The 17,461-nt window shown below is 41.4% G+C and overlaps 2 protein-coding genes across 6 annotated transcripts in view; one reads left to right on the forward strand and one right to left on the reverse strand.

Annotated features, from left to right (window-relative positions):
* INTS6 (integrator complex subunit 6) overlaps positions 1-17,461 on the forward strand; it is a 104,458-nt gene that overhangs the window by 85,127 nt on the left and 1,870 nt on the right. For 2 of the 5 annotated variants that reach the window (XM_088842732.1, XM_088842733.1), the window contains one exon: positions 1-5,414. In XM_088842732.1, coding sequence (XP_088698858.1) covers positions 1-94 — 94 coding nt within the window. In that variant the 3' untranslated portion in view covers positions 95-5,414. Of the gene's footprint in view, positions 5,415-6,536; positions 6,618-15,159; positions 15,323-17,461 lie in introns of those variants that run through there. The other 3 variants (XR_008685962.2, XM_055426160.2, XM_055426159.2) reach the window with 3 other exon arrangements.
* The window catches only part of SERPINE3 (serpin family E member 3), a 27,164-nt gene continuing 13,637 nt past the window's right edge, over positions 3,935-17,461 (reverse strand). The window contains 5 exon segments of the mRNA XM_088842829.1: positions 3,935-3,962; positions 3,964-4,032; positions 4,034-4,121; positions 4,621-4,707; positions 14,383-14,483. Coding sequence (XP_088698955.1) covers positions 3,935-3,962; positions 3,964-4,032; positions 4,034-4,121; positions 4,621-4,707; positions 14,383-14,483 — 373 coding nt within the window.

Below are 17,461 nucleotides of genomic sequence, written 5' to 3' on the forward strand. Positions count from 1 at the left end.
GTTTAAAAAAAGAATGCTAATAGAACAACTGGAGAACTTCTTGGATGAAATTCATCGAAGAGCCAATCAGATCAACCATATTAATAGCAATTAAAAGAAAAGAGAATGTGGCCACTTATTTCACTACCTTCTCCAAATACAAAGTAAATACAAGACTGTTGTGATCTTGCATTCATTTTTTGACATGCATTGTTGGCTTTTTGAAATACTAAGAGCAAGTCTACAGATCCTTTTTCCATCATTTTACAGTGACCTTTTCTTCATTTTGGTTTATTTTTGTAATGTGAAAAGTATCACTCTAAAAAAACATTTTTATTTAACAAACTAAAAATATTCCTTCAAATCTCTTGCTTGTCATTGACTCTTGCGTGTCAATTTCCCTCAGGTTCTATTTTCTTAAACCAACCTTCAAAATTGTCACCTCTGTTAAGGTTGAACTTTGCCAAAAAAATAAAAAAGAAGTTACTTTGTAATTTTTGGGGAAAAAAAGCACATACATTAAAACTAGGCAATGTTTTGTATATACAGTTATTTTGGATATATTATTGTAAGTTGTACAAATGTATTTTGAAGAATATTTAAGAAAAGCACTTTTGTTATTCCATCAATAAATGCTCTATTTTACTCTTGTGTGGTTTAGGAAATAATCACATTTAAAGTAATCATTTAAAACCATCTTAAGATAATGGAATTTTAAAGGCATTGCTTTTTAGCATTGGAAAAATACACCACTTGAAGTTCACATTTGTTAAACCTAACTGTAATGACATGTTACATAATCTGCATTGTCTTTTTACTCTATGTTCTTAGATTTTGTTGGCCACTCCGACACACTCCGTTTCTGTCTAGACAATGGAAACGTATCTGCGGATAGGCAGACTCTTTAAAGCTGTTTCAAAAGCAGACACCTTTGAACTCTGTTGGTTTCCTTACTTCCTTTCCTTCAACCCCTCCCTTTTCCTTTCTCACCAGGACTGTGGTGAAGCTGTCAGGGAGTTGTAAATTTGGGGGACACCACATACTCTGAAATGTGTAACATTTAGCAGCTTGCTGTCATGCTTGCAGAAGTCCCACAACAGACTGAGGGTTCCAGGGGATCTCTTTGTTCTGCTCTGCTATTACACTTAAACTGTCCATTTCCTTTAGAAGCTAGATGGAAAGGAAACACATTTTAAACGACTGTCCATTCTGCATTCTCCCTGAGTTGTCCACGATAAGGAAAAGTCAGCGCTATTCACTGTCCACCCTCAGTCCACCGTGGCCTCACGTGTCCTTACTGAGGACTGTGAGCCTGTGGCCTGACTCACGCACCATTCATAGGTCACTGCTGTGCCTTGTAGTGCTTCGGGGATAATGAGTAGAAAAGAAGGCTAAAGTACATTTAGATTAAGAAAGGGTAAAATAAATTTATAAAATTATGGTAAAATGGAAGTATTTTTAGGTTCATAATATTTGAAAAACACATACCCTTATCTTTGTACACTTCAGCAGAACATTTTTAAATTTCAGGGGTATAGGAAAATGAAATTGTAATTTTTGAAGAAAAGCATAGATAAAAGTGGAGAACATGCTTGAACTCTGTTAATTCAGTGTAGGGGGTTCAAAACTCTCCCAATACTGAAGACAAATGCTGTCAAGAAAAAAACATAATGTAGTGTTACATAGTATTTTCATATGCAGTTCTTTAAACATTTTTTTAACCTCTTAAAAAATACCTCTAAGCAGGATATCACTTAGTAAATGGAATTGTAGGTATTAATAGTTAGCTGCAGTCACATGGCTAAATTCAACATGAGATACACAAAAACCAGACTATATTGTCTGGTTTTAAATTATATATGTTTAGATTCCGAGATTAACAGAAGAGATTACAAGTCATTCAGATAAAGGTTAATATTTAACAAGAATATTTGGTAAAGCGACTCGGTCTGTTCCAGTATTTGCCCACTTTTCCTTATCAGAATGTTCTTACTTGCATTTCACAGGTTGCTTATGAGATGATCCTTCAGACCCTTGATCTTTAGTATATTTCAGGGTATGAACCCTAGAGGGAGTTGGGAAGAAGCAGTTTGTTCTGTCTCCTCTTGTCCTTAATCTCTCTGCCACTATACTATACACTCTTACCCCAAAATATAGTCACAAGCTTTGAAACCCATCAAAATTCAAGCTTAATATTCCATTTCTTGTAGGGCTTATTTATTTTTTTGTTTTTACAAATTAAGAAACTGGGTATATTAGTTAAATTGCTATTAGAGCAGAGGGGAAGAGGGAGTACATTGAGGAGAATATCATGTTTTTTAGGTCCTTTAGATCACTGGATGGCTGACTGTAGGCTGGACAAGTGATGTTCTCCAACAGTTTAATCTTGAGGTTAAGATCATTTTCGGTAATGTTCTTACATGTGTCCCATTTGTCAACTGATTGAGTCATGATTTGCCCTTATCAGTAGGCTTTACAAGTTTGGTGTACTGAAGGCTGAGGCTCATTTCTGTCCTTTCATTACCCTGTCACCAGAAGAGTAGCCACTCTGCCTTGTGTGATGTGAGCAGGTACCTCCCAGGGAGAGAGGCAAAGAAATTGATAGGGATTATTGCAGATCGTGGAACTGGTGTTGGATTATATTTTCATTCTGTTTACTAAGGCAGTTCTGAAAACTTTATCACAGAAACAGCGATGTATCCTTTACTAGTTAGTTCAAAGTTTTTACATCATTTTATGCAGTTGAATTCCAGAAGAGAAACTGTTCTCTCTTAACTGTGTCAACCTTTATTGGCTATGAGCTTTTGACAGTGACCCTTCTGTTCAGGTTTAGTCCAGTCTCTTGTTTCTTGAGGGAGTAGAACCTGCCGTTCTTCATCTTAACTGTTTTTGACCTGTATCCTTTCTAAGAGAGGGCTCTCTGTTACGTGTCCCGAGTGATAAGTCACATTTTCATCTAATCAGTCTGAGGCTGGGATGACTGTGGTGAAATACTACGAGGATGTATTCTGTTGATGGACTTTCACTCCTGCAATAATCCCTCAATAGATAATTCCCTAGTGAATGATTATCTTCATCCTTTTTGTCACAAGTGTCTTTGCTTTCTAGCACAAATTACAGCAGTATGCAAATGATTCTCAGATAAAATGATGTTGACAGTATTTCCTTAACGATTTGTGTAAAACATATGCATAATTTTCATTATTCTAACTTTTTTTCTCTCCATAAATAAAAATAATGCCTGATGTTTAGTTAAAGTAGATCCACTTTTGCTTGATTTTGTTAGTCCTGGTCCATCCTGTTTATCTTTAACACATAGTTTAGACTTGCCAACAACTCTTTACTGAGAATCTCTCTTTTTTCCCCAGGCTGATAAGTAATTGCCAGAGAGGGTGGGGCAACATTAAGAGGAATCATTTGAATACTTTGTTCACTGTTGTTGAGACTTAAAGGACTTCTGCTTGTCCTTCTGAGGTGCTAAGGCTCTGCCTGTACCATACCATCTTTGGATCAAGATGAGGTTGTATGGTAGGACAAGGCCTAGGGCAAATATTTGGTTTCTGTGTAATTTCAACAAGCTTGAGAAAGATCAACAGAAAAGCTACAGGAGCGCAGGTGCATTCCCTAGGATACTAGGGGTGCTGAGAGTACCAGGGGACAGCTTGGACACTTGTGGCCTGCATGAACTCTTTCATCCTACAAGGCCAAGAAAGCTCAGCAACAATAGGGAAAAAAAGATACATCGTTTATTTTACTTCCATGAGTTTTTTAATTCCTCCCCAGAAGTAGAAAATTAAATTTTTAAAGACCTACATCAGTCATAGATGAGCTGAGAGTAACAGAAGGCAGAAAAGCCACAGAGGGCATTAGTCTCCCCAGTAGTTACGAAGCATTCCCCTTTCTCAGGATACATGACACAGCAACTGGGGAGCTTTGGAAGCACTACGGAAACCAGCTAAAAGGAATGCTTGTTTTAGGTTGGGGTGGACAAATGAGCCCTTGTTGCTAGAGAGGTGCTGATAAGTATTTACATGAATCCTATCAAAAAACACTAATACCTGTGTTCGGTTCTCTCAGGAAAAAGATGAACGGCCGATCCGCTTTAAAAATAGGAATCCGAGACCTTTTCAGTAACAACAGAGCTGCAGGAAAGACAGAGTAGAATCCCATTGTATTTTCTCTTCATTTGAGGAAAGTCACTATTATAATTCGATACGAAGCCACTTGATTTTTGAAGAAATAAAAGCATCCTAATGATACAGCATTATTTTAGTGTTATGATGGGGTGCAAATGGGAAAATTAAAGAGAAAAGATAGCACTTAGCCAATACTGTGTCCTATTCTCCGAATATTTCGTGGAATAAATTCCTTCCTGAAGGTAATTTTCAGAATGACTATTCCTTATTTATGGGGTCATGGTGCAGATCCTTTTCAAAATGGCTCTTTTTTTCCCATCATCTTCAAAAACTTGATTCTGTTCACTTTTTTTTTTTTTTAATGCTCTTATCACATCTGGACATGGGGTTTTAGTGGGAAGGCTTAGAAGTGTGAAGGCTGAACTAGATGAGTCTAACAAAGGGGGAGATACAGGCCAGCAGCATTCCTGAGCGTTGCTGACACCCAGTCCTCTTAGGCACACACCTGTGGCTGCCGATGCCTTAGTGCCTTCCTCTGAAACCTCGATCTTGGCTTTGTGGATCACTTCAGAAACATAAAAGCCATCTTGGCCTAAGCAGAGGAAATAGAAATGGGATTATTTGCATTTTGTTGAAAGATGTGAGTACATTTTTAAAGAACAGACGTAGTTATAGTCTTGCATGCTGCTTACTGTGGAAATAGGAAGAGACTGGGGAAATTTTAAGGTGCAATATTTTAAGGCAACTTTCAAAGCCTCAAATTTGGTTAAGTATCTAATAAATGAAAGTGTTAGTTGCTCAGTCGTGTCCAACTCAATTGCAGTCCCATGGACTGTAGCCCACCAGGATTCTCTGTCCATAGGTTTCTCCAGGCAAGAATACTGGAGTGGGTTGCCATTCCCTTCCCCAGGGGATCTCCCTAACCCAGGGACTGAACCTGGGTTTCCTACATTGCAGGCAGATACTTTACTGTCTGAGCCCCATCTAATAAATAATCTCTCCCAAATTAATATTCAGGGCTGTGTCCCCATTTTTTCAAGTTAATTTTCAAGCCTAATTTCTAGTTACTGTTGAAATAAGTATTTCTAAAATTTCGGTGTATAAGAATTGCCAGAGTATGTGTTAAAATGCAAATTCCAGAGCCCAGGAATCTGCACATTCAGCAAGCTTCTGAGATGACTTCCCTTGAATGCCTCCTTGGGCTGCATTTTAAGAGCCACTTTTAATGACAGAGGTTTGTACTACGGGCTTTAAAAGGCAGTGTATTAAAAATATCTCATGCCGTATGACTGCATTCTGTATACTGAGCATATCAGTTATTAGTTATGAGCATATCTAGCCTCATGGCTGCAAAGAAAACGAGAGGTGAGAACTATAATCGTTGTATGTCAATTTCAAAGGCATTATAAGCTTTTCAAACAGGAATTTGAGTGGTAACGTTAGAGGAATGGACAGGTTTTTATAATTTAGCCATCCATCATGTTTAAACAGTTCGCTTGGTACTTGATGACACAAAGAATGAAAGTAAGAATGTTGAGAACGAGAAGAAACTAGAAATCCACACGCTTGACCAGAGGTCCTGTTGGGCAGATACAGGTGTTCTGACAGCAGGTGCCATGCCCATTTCCACCCCACCCTTCCACACAGATACCACCACCTTGCAAAAGTGTGTTCTAGTCAATTCTAGCATGCCCTGGAAAGGGAGCTGTGTCAGGAGTCTTAAACATCATGATGGACATGCTGTATTCTGAGGGGGCTTCTCTGTTTTATCTTGGACTAAATTGTTTTTGATGTCTCACACACAATATGAGGGGATGGTGAATGAATGTTGTGAGAAAGACCAGCAGAGTACAGGATATGTAGCGTTTCATCTGTCTTTTAAATAAGGGGATTGTGAGTTGGCTGTTTGCTGTAAGGAACAGATCTTTTTCAGTGCCAGTGAAGGAGACCAGACAAGGGCCAGAGGCAGAGAAAAATCAATGGCAACATTCACTTGGCATCACTCATCCTAACACCAGTGCAGAATCTGACTGGTTTTAGCAGCTGGTCTTTTTCAGTAGCATTTTAAAGAAAATCTATGATCAATAACTAGCCTGTCTCGCTAACTCATTGACCAAGCTGAAATGTGGGACCCAAATTAGAACTGTATATAAGGAATGGTTAATGGTCATGAGAAGGTTTTACTAATCTGTGACTTCATTACTATCTAGAATGGTATCCAAATATTTAATGAAATGAGCAGAGGTTCTCTGTCAGCTAGAATATAGTTGACTATGTTTGTGTAAAGCGTCCAGGTGCCCTGGCACAATGTGAGAAATGGTGCCAACTGATTGGTATGAATGAGTTTTTCAGTAGATGGACTTGGCTATTTCAGTTTCTTGAAACTGCAACTGAGGAGCTTTTTTCTCCATCCTATTACAGGAGTGGCCCAAGAAGTGACATTTACATGTTTGCACAGACGTAGGCTTAGACCCATAGCCTGGCATGCCTCGGCATCCTCATCTCCTATACATTTTATCTCTGGTAAGAGTTAAGATTTCAGAAGACCAGCATTTGTCATCAAAACAAGGATTCAGGAGTCATCTGTGGGTTATGTTTTTCTTCTTGCTTGATCTTGAATTGCAGATCCCAGTTTGCTTACTTCTGTTAAGTGGCTCTGGATATGTTATGCAACTAATGAACTCAGCCCAGAGGATCCTCCTGGCTTTGGGCTTATTCTCTCCCGCAGTGTTGGCAACTGTCTAATGCCATTGAGGGCCATTCAATCTGTATCCCCAGAATTTGTTCCCAAGGTTGTTTACAGGTGCTATTCTGTATAAAGGGTTCCATGAGTAATAACATGGGAAATGCAAATTGAATAGGCTTGTGCTTTTGTTTTTAACAGTAGACTTCTTAGAGTTGCTTATTTGTTGGTGTTCATGGTGTTCATAGCTAGGAGCGTGGTCATATGTAGTGTTTAACCATGGAACAATTCACATGATCTCCTGTCCCCAGATTAACCACGTTAGCATTCTACAGAACCTACTTTGGGAAGCTAGCTGCCTTCCCCTCAGTAAACCCTGACACTCCTATATTACATTTCAATATCCAAAGCAAATGAATAAACTCTTCTTCCATAACATCTTCTGTCTTTCCATCTGAACCTTCCTTTTTAGATTGTGAGCTCCCAGAAAACAGAAGCTGTATTATTTATTCTAAATATTTGTTATCTCGCTCAACTAGCATAATAGTGCTTGGTACACATAGGTGTGTAGTAAAGGCTGGATGAGTGAATGAATACTGGGGGCTCGCTCCGCACACTACATTTGTTTCATTTCCCTCATAAAAAGCTGCCTTAATGTCCTTTAATCTGATTTTCACTCGTAAGGAAATCGCTGGTGTCTGTGGACTCAGGGGCGCAGCACAGGAGTCCTTGGCAAGTGTCATCCGAATGACCCAGTGCCCCTTCCCCTTTGTTAGTGGAGCCCATGGTGCTTTGTATGTGGCTGGCCATACTCTCAGAAGGTTTAAGGGTTTTCATAATGTGACACTGTATAAACATTAGGTTTGCAAAATGTAAACCAATAATCTGACGTTCCATTGTCAGTTTCTCAAAAAGTCGGACAAACATTGTCGTTGGCTGTGTCTTTTGTCTCCCCAGGTATTACTACTTAATATTGGCAATATTAATGCTTTGAAAAAGTTGTTGCTAGAGTCTGTTTCTAGTTTAACTTTCTCCTCTTTCCCCTCCTCTTGTCACTTAGTTGTAGATGGAGAGTATGTCACATAGCACCCAGCCCAGAATATAGAGCTGGAAAGAACCTGAAATGGCCTCTGCAAGTAGGTGGTTAGACCCTCCCTCCATCCTTCTCTAGCCCACTCCTCACATCTTGCTTTCTTGCCACTCTCCCAGCCAGCTTTGTTAAGGTGTAATTGACATGTACAATGTAAGTTTCAGGTATATAATATGATGATTTTATGTTTGCATATATTACAAATAAGATAATATACTTTATATCTGTACCCTTTGACCACCTTCAGCCATTCTCCCCACCCTGGCCACCACCATTGTGTACTCTGATTCTATGAGTTTAGCTTTTTTTTAGATTATACTTAGATTTTAGGTTATGTATAGTATATGTGAGGTCATATAGTATCTGTCTTTCTCTGACTTAATTCACTTATCATAATGCACCCAGGGTTTTTCTATAATGTTGCAAATGGAAGGATTTTCTTCTTTTTATGGCCAAATAATATTCCACTGTATATGTTGACACTTAACTTTTCTCCATGACTGTTATAAACAATAGGACATGAGGGTGCAGATATCTCTGTGACACAATGATTTCATTTCCTTTGGATATATACCCAGATACGGAATTGCTGGACTATACAGTTCCATTTTACTTTTCTGAGGAAACATGATACCGTCTTCCATAGTAGCTACACCAATTTACATTCTTACCAACAGTGCACAGGGATCCCTTTTATCCACACCTTACCAACACTTTCTTTTTTTCTTTTTGGCTATGCTGTACAGCTTGCAGGATCTTAGTTCCCTGACCAGGGGTCTAACCTGCACCCTCAGCAGTGAGAGTGTGGAGTCCTAACCACCAGGGAATTCCGAACTCTTGCTATTTCTTATCATTTTGATAACAGCCATTTTCAGAGTTTCTGTTGAGAAATCCACTGGTTGTCTTACGGGGGTTCCTTGTGTGTAACTCGTTTCTTCTCTCTCGTGTGCATGCTTAGGTGCTCAGTTGTGTCCAACTCTTTGCAACCCCATGGACTGCAGCCTGCCAGGTTCCTCTGTCCATGGGTATTCTCCAGGCAAGAGTAATGGAATGGGTTGCCATTTCCTTCTTCAGGAGATCTTCCTAAGCCAGGGACTGAACCTGGGTCTCCTGCATTACAGACAAATTCTTTACCATCTGAGCCATCAGGGAAGTCCTCATTCTCTCTTGCTGCTTTCCACATTCTCTGACTTTAGACTAATTATAAAATGCTTCAGGGTAGCCCTTTTCAAGTTCAACCTATTTGGGGTCATGGCCCTCAGAAATCTGGATGCCCATTTTTCTCTCCAATTTTGGGACATTTTCAGCCAGTATTTCTTTAAATAGACTTTCTGTCCCTCTCTCCTCTCTTTCTGGGATTTCCATAGTGTAAATATTGTTCCTTCCCATAGTGTATATATTGCTGGCTTTTTGAAGAAAGCCTGTCTTCACTCTTTATTCTTTTTGCTCCTCTTACTGGATAATTTCAAATGTAATTCACCGGGTTTTTTGTTTTTTCCTTTGCTTGATCAATTCTGCTGTTGAGGCTCTAATCTTCAGTGCAATCACTGTATTATTAAGCTTTAGGATTTCTGTTTTGGTTTTTTGATAGTTTCTGTTTCTTTCTTGAACTTATTTGTGTACTGTTTTTCCAATTTTGTCTGTCTGTGCATTCTTGTAGTTTACTGAACTTCTTTAAGAGGATTACTCAAAATTCTTTGTTAGACAGTTCACAGATCTCCATTGGTAGTTGAATGAGTGAGTATTAGTTCCTTAGCTGCTCATTCATGTCCGACTCTTTGCGACCCCATGGACTGTAGCCTGCCAGGCTCCTCTGTCCTCGGGATTCTCCAGGCAAGCATGCTGGAGTTAGTTACTGGGGTTTTATTTGTTTCTTTGGGTTCTATCATGTTTTTCTAATCCTTCATGCTCCTTCATTCCTTGCATTAACATCTATCTATTTAAGCAGTCTGCTCTCCCAGACTTTACAGATTTGCTGTGGCAGGAAAAAGACCTTCACCAGTCGGCTCCTAGCAGCTGTGGACGGGTGAGCCTTCTATCAAGGCCTCTGTTTGAACAAGGCTACTGCATATGCTCAGAGGTTGCAGGGGTTGCTGCTGGCTGGGTTCTTTGGTTGGGTGGGACTGCTGGCTGGACTGTGCGTTCACGTGGAGCCACTGGATGGGCTTCCTCTTCAGGTGGAGCTTCTGGCTGTTTCATGGTTGGGTTGAGCTACTAGTTTTGTAATCACCTCTGGTTGAGTGAGGTTGCAGGCTGTGTTCCCTGGCAGGATGGTATCACTGACTGGATACCATGATTGGGCAGTTGTGGGCTGGACTCTGCAACCATTCCTGGTCAGATGGGGACTCAGGGTGTGTTTCCCAACTGGATGGTGCTATTGGCTGGACTGTGTGTCAGGTGGGGCCACAGGCTGGGCTTTGGCTTGGTGGTACCATGAGTTGAGCTCCAAGGTCGTCCACAGTCCCTGATCAGGCTTCCCGGTTATGTGGTGTCAGGGACTGTGCTCAACAGTTGAGCAGGGCATCTGACTTAGCTCTTTGTCCAAGCAGGGCCATAGGACAGGCTTCTTGGCAATCTGGGTTCTCTGGCCAGAGACTATGCTTGGTGGTTGGGTTGGGCTGTGAACTTGCTTTCCTGTCTGGGTGAGTTGGGAGAATGGTGGCCCTTTCACCGGAGACCCAAATCCCAGAAGTGCCAACTGAGCCCTCTGGCCAGATAGGGCCACTGGCTTGGCTCTGTCCACAGGCATTGCTCCTGGCTGGGGATTCTACTCAGGTACACTGCAGTATGCTCTTTTAAGGTGTATGTGCTGAATGCTGTAGGCTTTGCCCCCTTCTCCATCTCTCTGCTCCGTGAGGCAGGACCTGCGCGGGACTGCCAGGATGTGTCCTGAAACACTCAGTGAGCTGGATGAGCCAGATGTCCACCTTGGGCCTCTCTTCTCTCACTGGAGAAACCATGGAGCAGGGCACACTCCCAGTGCAGTGCTGCGTCAGCCTGGAGCGGGTGGTGATGTGGTCAGAAAGTGATGTGGTCCTCTTACTTCCTTTTTATGCCTTTTTTAAAAAGTACAACTTTATTTACTTTTGGCTGCACTGGGTCTTCATTGCTGCACGGGCTTTCTTCTAGTTACAGCGAGTGGGGGCTGCTCTCGAGCTGCGGCGTGCGGGCGTCTCATGTTGCGGAGCATGGGCTGTGGGGCCCGCGGACCTCAGCAGGCACAGCGCGTGGACTCAGTAGTTGCGGCTCTCGGGCACCAGAGCACGGGCTCAATGGCTGTGGTGCACACGGGCTTAGTCGCTCTGTGGCGTGTGGGATCTTCCTAGCCCAGGGATTGAATCCATGTCTCCTACATGGGCAGGTGGATTCTTTACCCCTGAGCCACCAGGGAAGCCACTTCTTACTTTCTAATGTGGTCCTTCTCAGTCTGTTTCAGAGGGGTGCTTCAGCCTCACCCCCAGGTGAGGGCATTTCTACAGTGTTGGCATATGTATGGAGACTTGCTAGTTGGTCTTCTTGGGAAAGAGACTGAAGTCCGTAATGACCTATGTTGCCATCTTGATGACCTACTGAAGCTCTGCCCAATCACTGGTATGGCATAAGTTAACTTCAGTTCACAACCAAACAACTCTGGCTGGTTTGTTCATTCATATCATAGAAACAGGGAGCTTGTATGTCTTCCCGAGCAGAGGTTGGAAACCAGTCACAGAAGTTAAGAATAAGACAGTTTCTTCAAAGTTTCAAGTTTTTGCACAAGGACTGTTTCTTAGATTAGGAAGCTTGGGTTGGTATCAAAGCCTGCTGATCCTACAGGAAGTGGGACTGCTCAGAAGGTGGATCTCTAGCAGCTGTCTTTAGTGTAAGTGAAACTGGCATTGTTCTGAAAAGCTTCATAACATGTAGTGCCAAGGTGGTCTAGGGAGAGAAACAGCCTAGGCCCGCTGGGCCTTGAAATGATTTCAATCAAGTTCTTCATGCAGCAAAAATAGGCTTTGAGGCCATAAAGGAAGAAATGAGTGACTTTTAAATGGAGAAGGGGAACTTGATTCTGGGCTTTGGTACCAAATAGAAAAAACCAAATGTTCCCAGTGGTTGTTGAATGTCCATCAGTAGTGCAAAACTATTTGCAGCCCCTTGTTAATTGTAGGATGGGAGACCAGTGTTTTCTGATCACTTATTCTCTGTCAAGCTCTCTGCTGATGCTTTGCTATATGATAATATCATCTCTGCAAATAAGATGTGAGGTGGGTGGTGGCTACCTGATTTTAGGCATGACACAACTAAGAATTAAGTCAACAGTCTACTTAGGCACAGAAGTAACTAGTCTATTGATCATATTTAAAGAAGGACATTGGAAAGCAATGTTTTAGTCGGCTAACTCTATCTGTAAAAAGCCAGATATTAAATATTTTAGCCATTATAGAGCATATGGCATCTGTTGCAAAGTCTCAGTTCTGCCATTATAGCAGGAAAGCAGCCATGGGTGAGTTTAAATGAATGGGAGTGGCTGTTTCAATAAAACTTTATTTATAAAAACAGGTGGTAGGCCCTCATTTGGTGAACCCTGTGTTAGAGGAATAAAACTTTATGGGAGAAGGTTGTAAGGTGGATATACTTTATCTGAAGGAAATAGGCATGCAAGCTTCCCACTTGGCATGTGGTAACTGCTTGATACTTGTTTAACAAGCCAGATCCATAAGCCTATATTTCTGCTGATTTGAGCAAAAATAAGTAGACTTTAATTGCATTGTAAAACAAGAGGTTAGGTATTTTAAAAGGTTCTTTTAAACTCAGCTGCTTGTTAGATCTTGTCAAAGGAGCTCTGAGCCTCAGAGGTCTTTACTGATAGGAGAACTGCATCATGTGGGTTGAGCTCAGTTCTTTTTGAGGACACAGGGTTGACTGCCTCTTAGGATGTATTTCTGAGAATGATGAAGGAACGGTGAGTCACAGTGACTACTGGAATGTAGCAGTGTGGAAGAGAAGGTCAGAATGGCTCCCAAATTTTGAATCAGGCTGGTCAAAACAGGAATGCCATAGCTGAGCTCCAGAGCCACAAAAAAAGATTGTGATGGGATTGCGTTATTAAAGATGCTGCTGCTGCTAAGTCGCTTCAGTCGTGTCCGACTGTGCGATCCCATAGACGGCAGCCCACCAGGCTCCCCCGTCCCTGGTAGACTATACTCAAATCCTTTATCCCTTGCTCTTTCCTTGCCTCTTAGCCTTTAGCTCTAGTCTTCTTTTCCTGGCAGGGCCAGATTATGTTTGTGTCACCAGGGAAAATTTCTGGTAGTCTTTCACCAAGTCAACAGTATTTACTGGCTCCCCACTCTGTGCCAAGCATTGTTGGGGGGCACTGGGCCCAAACTTGACTATTGCTTTGCTTACTATCTCTTTGCATGTTTAGGCAATGAGTTCAGAGCTGGTGGATTATAAATAACCTAGAATAGAACCTTCCTCCTGTGTTTTCTGATAAGTAACTCTGCCATGGAGTCTAACTGGTCACATCTAATACCCAAGCTGAGACTCTGTTGTGGACTAAACTCCACCCCCCCCCCTTTTCTTTCCTGCGATGGCTTAAGAAAGAAATCTGAGCAAGGCTTTAGAAAACATATCTGAGCCATGAGGTTCTAGCATTCCAAACAGAGGTTTCATAAGCTCCTCGGGCAAGGAAAGCATCAAGGCCAAGGCAATGCCTGCTTCAGGTTCATCTTCGTACAGATAATTCATTACTATCCAGAACAGCAATGAGCCTGAGTCTTTGGAGGTGGCAGTAGTTTCGCCCGTGGTCTCCTTGGAGTATTCAGAAACATTAGGTTCTGGTCTTCCCCTATCTTTTAACATTAGATGTCAGACATAGGTGAATACGGAGCCCATAGATTAGCAGGAGCTTGTCTACTATAAGCCACGAAATCTAATACAGACTCTGGGAGGGAGAACATTTTAAGGCCAGGTTATGGATAATTTGTGAAAGTAATTTGAAGAAAGGAAGTTGGATGGATGAGGGTAAGTTCATTAGAAGAAAACAGAGAGGTCCAGGAAAGGAGGGAGGAAGCGGAGACAGAAATGAATGCGAGGTCAGAATGATGGGAGAATGGTGGAGGTCAGAATGGTGGGAGGTCAGAATGATGGGCTCTGTTGTACCTGTATCTCTGGTATCTCCTATCATGATGGGCAGAGGGAGGGGAGCTGTATTGTGACCTCTGATCACTGACTTCACTCTGAAGTTGTGGTGCTTAGAGGTCATCTCAAGAAACACCGCCGCCCCCACAAAGTCCAACCCAAATCTTGCATCTGAAGCAGCATGTTCTTATATACAGTAAAGCACTTTCTTTATTTTTTAAGTCACATCAACTCCGGCTGTTTACCTCTAAAGTCTTCGTAGGTGTGAAGCCCTTCATCAGTGCATGATTACTGATTAAAAACAGCACCTCCCACTGCCCCCCCCACCACACACACAATGCCAATATGCTTGGAAAAAGAACTGTTGTTACCTGAAATTCCTTTCAAGTTAGCTCTGAGTGGATCAAAAAGATTGATGACTCCCCAGGAATATAAAATGTTTTTCAAGTCAAAATGATTTTGGATCCTGAACCTAAAACAACAAAAGATACATACTTCCACTTAAGATTTTCCCTCAGTGGATGCTGATATTCATCACATGCCAACCCAAGCCCCTCCCTTCAAAGCCAGGGAGCTCCAGGCTCATTTCCAACTTCATCTGTCACTGCTCCTTCCCACACCCTGACCCCCTGACTAATCTGACCCCACAGCCTCTTCTCCCACCTCTGGACCTTTGCTTCTGCTGTCCTTTCCAGGTCTGCCTTGAATTTCAATTGTACTATCCTCTCCTCTAAGCTCAGTTCAGCCATCACTCCTCCTCTTCCCCAGCTGTTCTGTGACTTTCGGTTCTTTAAGCCCTATTAAGCAGTTTGTTCCACTCTTTTGATGTATAGAATGGTCTGTGTTCTATTAGTGTTATTTATGATACTGTAAACTATTTGAGAAAAGAGGCTCATTATTTCTTCATAATAATTAATATTTAACGAGTGCTTACCATGTGTAGGAAATGGCAACCCACGCCAGTAGTCTTGCCTGGAGAATCCCATGGACAGAGGAGCCTGGTGGGCTACAGTCCATGGGGTCTCCAAGAGTCAGACACGACTGAGCACGCACGCAAGCATACCATGTGCCAGGCACTACTATGAGTATTTTATGTGGATGATCTCATCTCTTCATCACATAACCGTGTTATTATTCTCATTTTACAGACAGAACGCTGAGGCTTGAAGAGTTTAAGAAGCTTGCCCAAGAGGACGTCCTGAGTCTGCGATGGAACTCGCCTGGACAAGGCTGACGGAGCGCAGAGCCTATGCTCTTGGCGTCTACACTCTGCCACCTGCCATCTGCCTCCTGGGTGGCATCTCACACACAGTAGGTGCAGAAAAGAAGTTGCTGACTAACTGCCAACTAATAGTGTCTCATTGAACATTTTTCTATTTGATACAACATATTTTCACGTTTGCTGTGTGTAGTGTGGGTCTTTAGTTTTCCCGGTTAAGTCCCGAGAGCAGGAAAAACCAGCCCACCAACTTTATCGTGTTTCTTCAAGGGCAAGGCATTTAAAACTTTACTGTTGAAGGAGGCTTTAAAAGGATGAATGACGGGATTTTCCTTTGAGGAAAAAAAACTTCCAAATTGGAATTTAGATGATCTTTTCTATAAATCACGCAGAACTCTTATAGGAGAATAAAAATACTGTACCAGACTGATAAATATCCAAATTCTTCACTGCCATACAAGACAATGTGCCCGATATTTTAAACAAAGGTATCAGATTTTCTCATAAATGTGTGTTCTGAATTTTGGCCATAGTTTCCAAAAAAGGCACCAGCTTTCTCTAAGTATGCTGATATTTCACAAAAATTAAAAAAAAAATTTTTTTTGGCGGGGAGCTACACTTCTCAGCATGTGGAATCTTAGTTCCCTGACCAGGGGTTGAACCCATACCCCTTGCACTGGAAGTGTAGAGTCTTAACCCCTGGACCACCAGAGAAGTTCCTCAAAAAAATTTTTTAGACCACCTTCTCTGAAATTTTCTTAAATCCTTGAACCTCATTTTTCTGAGCACTCTCAGTGCTGAAACATAGTGGTTAAGAACATGAACTTGGGAACCTAGTGCCTAGGCTTGAATGCTGGCTCAGCCTCTTACTAGCTGAGGGAACCTGGGCAAGTTACTTTGCCTCGGTTTCTTAGGAAACTTAGGGTCTAATACTGGTGCTCAGCTCTTAGTTTTGTGAATGGTACGTGAGGTAATCTTGGTAAAGTGCTCAGAGCGATGTGCAGTACAGCTCAGGCACTTTATTGCTGCCACTGTCTCTCACTGATATTGAGAAAGAGCTCAGGTATGTTTGAAGCCAAGTATGGTGGTTATGGTAGGAGATAGAGCTGGGTAATACCATTCTTAGTAACTAAAGACAATAGTAAAAACGAGGTATGACTATGAAAGAGGACATTGATTTGTTTCTTGTATGGCTACGAAGGCCAGGCCAGAAGAGATGCTACAAACATATCTTGAGTTAGAAAAAACACCCTTTACCAAAACCAGACAAGGATATCATAAGAAAATGACAGACCAGTGTCCCTTATGAATACAGATGTAAAAATCCTCAACAAAATATTAAAAAATTGAATCCAGCAACATATAAATCCCTCTGTGACCAAGTGGGATTTCTCCCAGGAATGCAAGGTGGGTTTGACATATGAAAGTCAATCTAGAAATAAAGGACAAGGGCAACATGATCATTTCAAGAGATGCAGAAAAAGTATTTGTCCAAGCACTTGACATTCTTTTATAAAAACAAAAACCACTTAACAGACTTGGGATAGAAGGAGATTTCTTCAACCTCAAAATGGGCATTTACAACCCCCTACAGCTAGCATCATCCTTAATGGTGAAAGATTGAATGCTTTCCCCATTCAGTCTCCCCAATTCAATTTCCCCTAGATCAGGAACAAGATAAAGATGATCACCACTTCTATTTAACACTTTCCTGAAGGGTGTGCAGGGCAATCACACAAGAAAAAGAAAGCAAATGTGTCCAGAGTCAAAAGAAGGAACTAAATCTCTCTATTCACAGACGACCTGGTCTTGTATATAGAAAATCCTAAGGAATACACACACACACACACACATACACACAGAGAAAAAACTATTAGAGCTAATATGTGAGTTCATCAAGGTGGCAGGATACAAGATCAAGACAAAAAAATTAACTATTTCTTTACACTAGCAATGAACAATCTGAAAATGAAATCCCATTTACAATAGCATTGAAAGGAATAAAATACTTAGAAGTAAATTTAACAAAACCTGTACACTGAAAACTACAAAACACCATTGATAAAAACTAAAGAAAACCTGAAGAAAATCAAAGACATCTTGTGTTCATGGACTGGAATACTTAATATTGTTATAAAGCAATATTCCCCAAGTTAATCTACAGAGTCAGCAAAGTCCATATCAAGAACCTGGCTGTTTATTTGGCAGAAACTGATAAGCTGATCCTAAAA

The sequence above is a fragment of the Moschus berezovskii genome, chromosome 13 (genome assembly GCF_049115385.1).
Source record: "Moschus berezovskii isolate FMDL1 chromosome 13, NW_MosBer_1.0, whole genome shotgun sequence".
Classification (NCBI taxonomy): Eukaryota; Metazoa; Chordata; class Mammalia; order Artiodactyla; family Moschidae; genus Moschus; species Moschus berezovskii.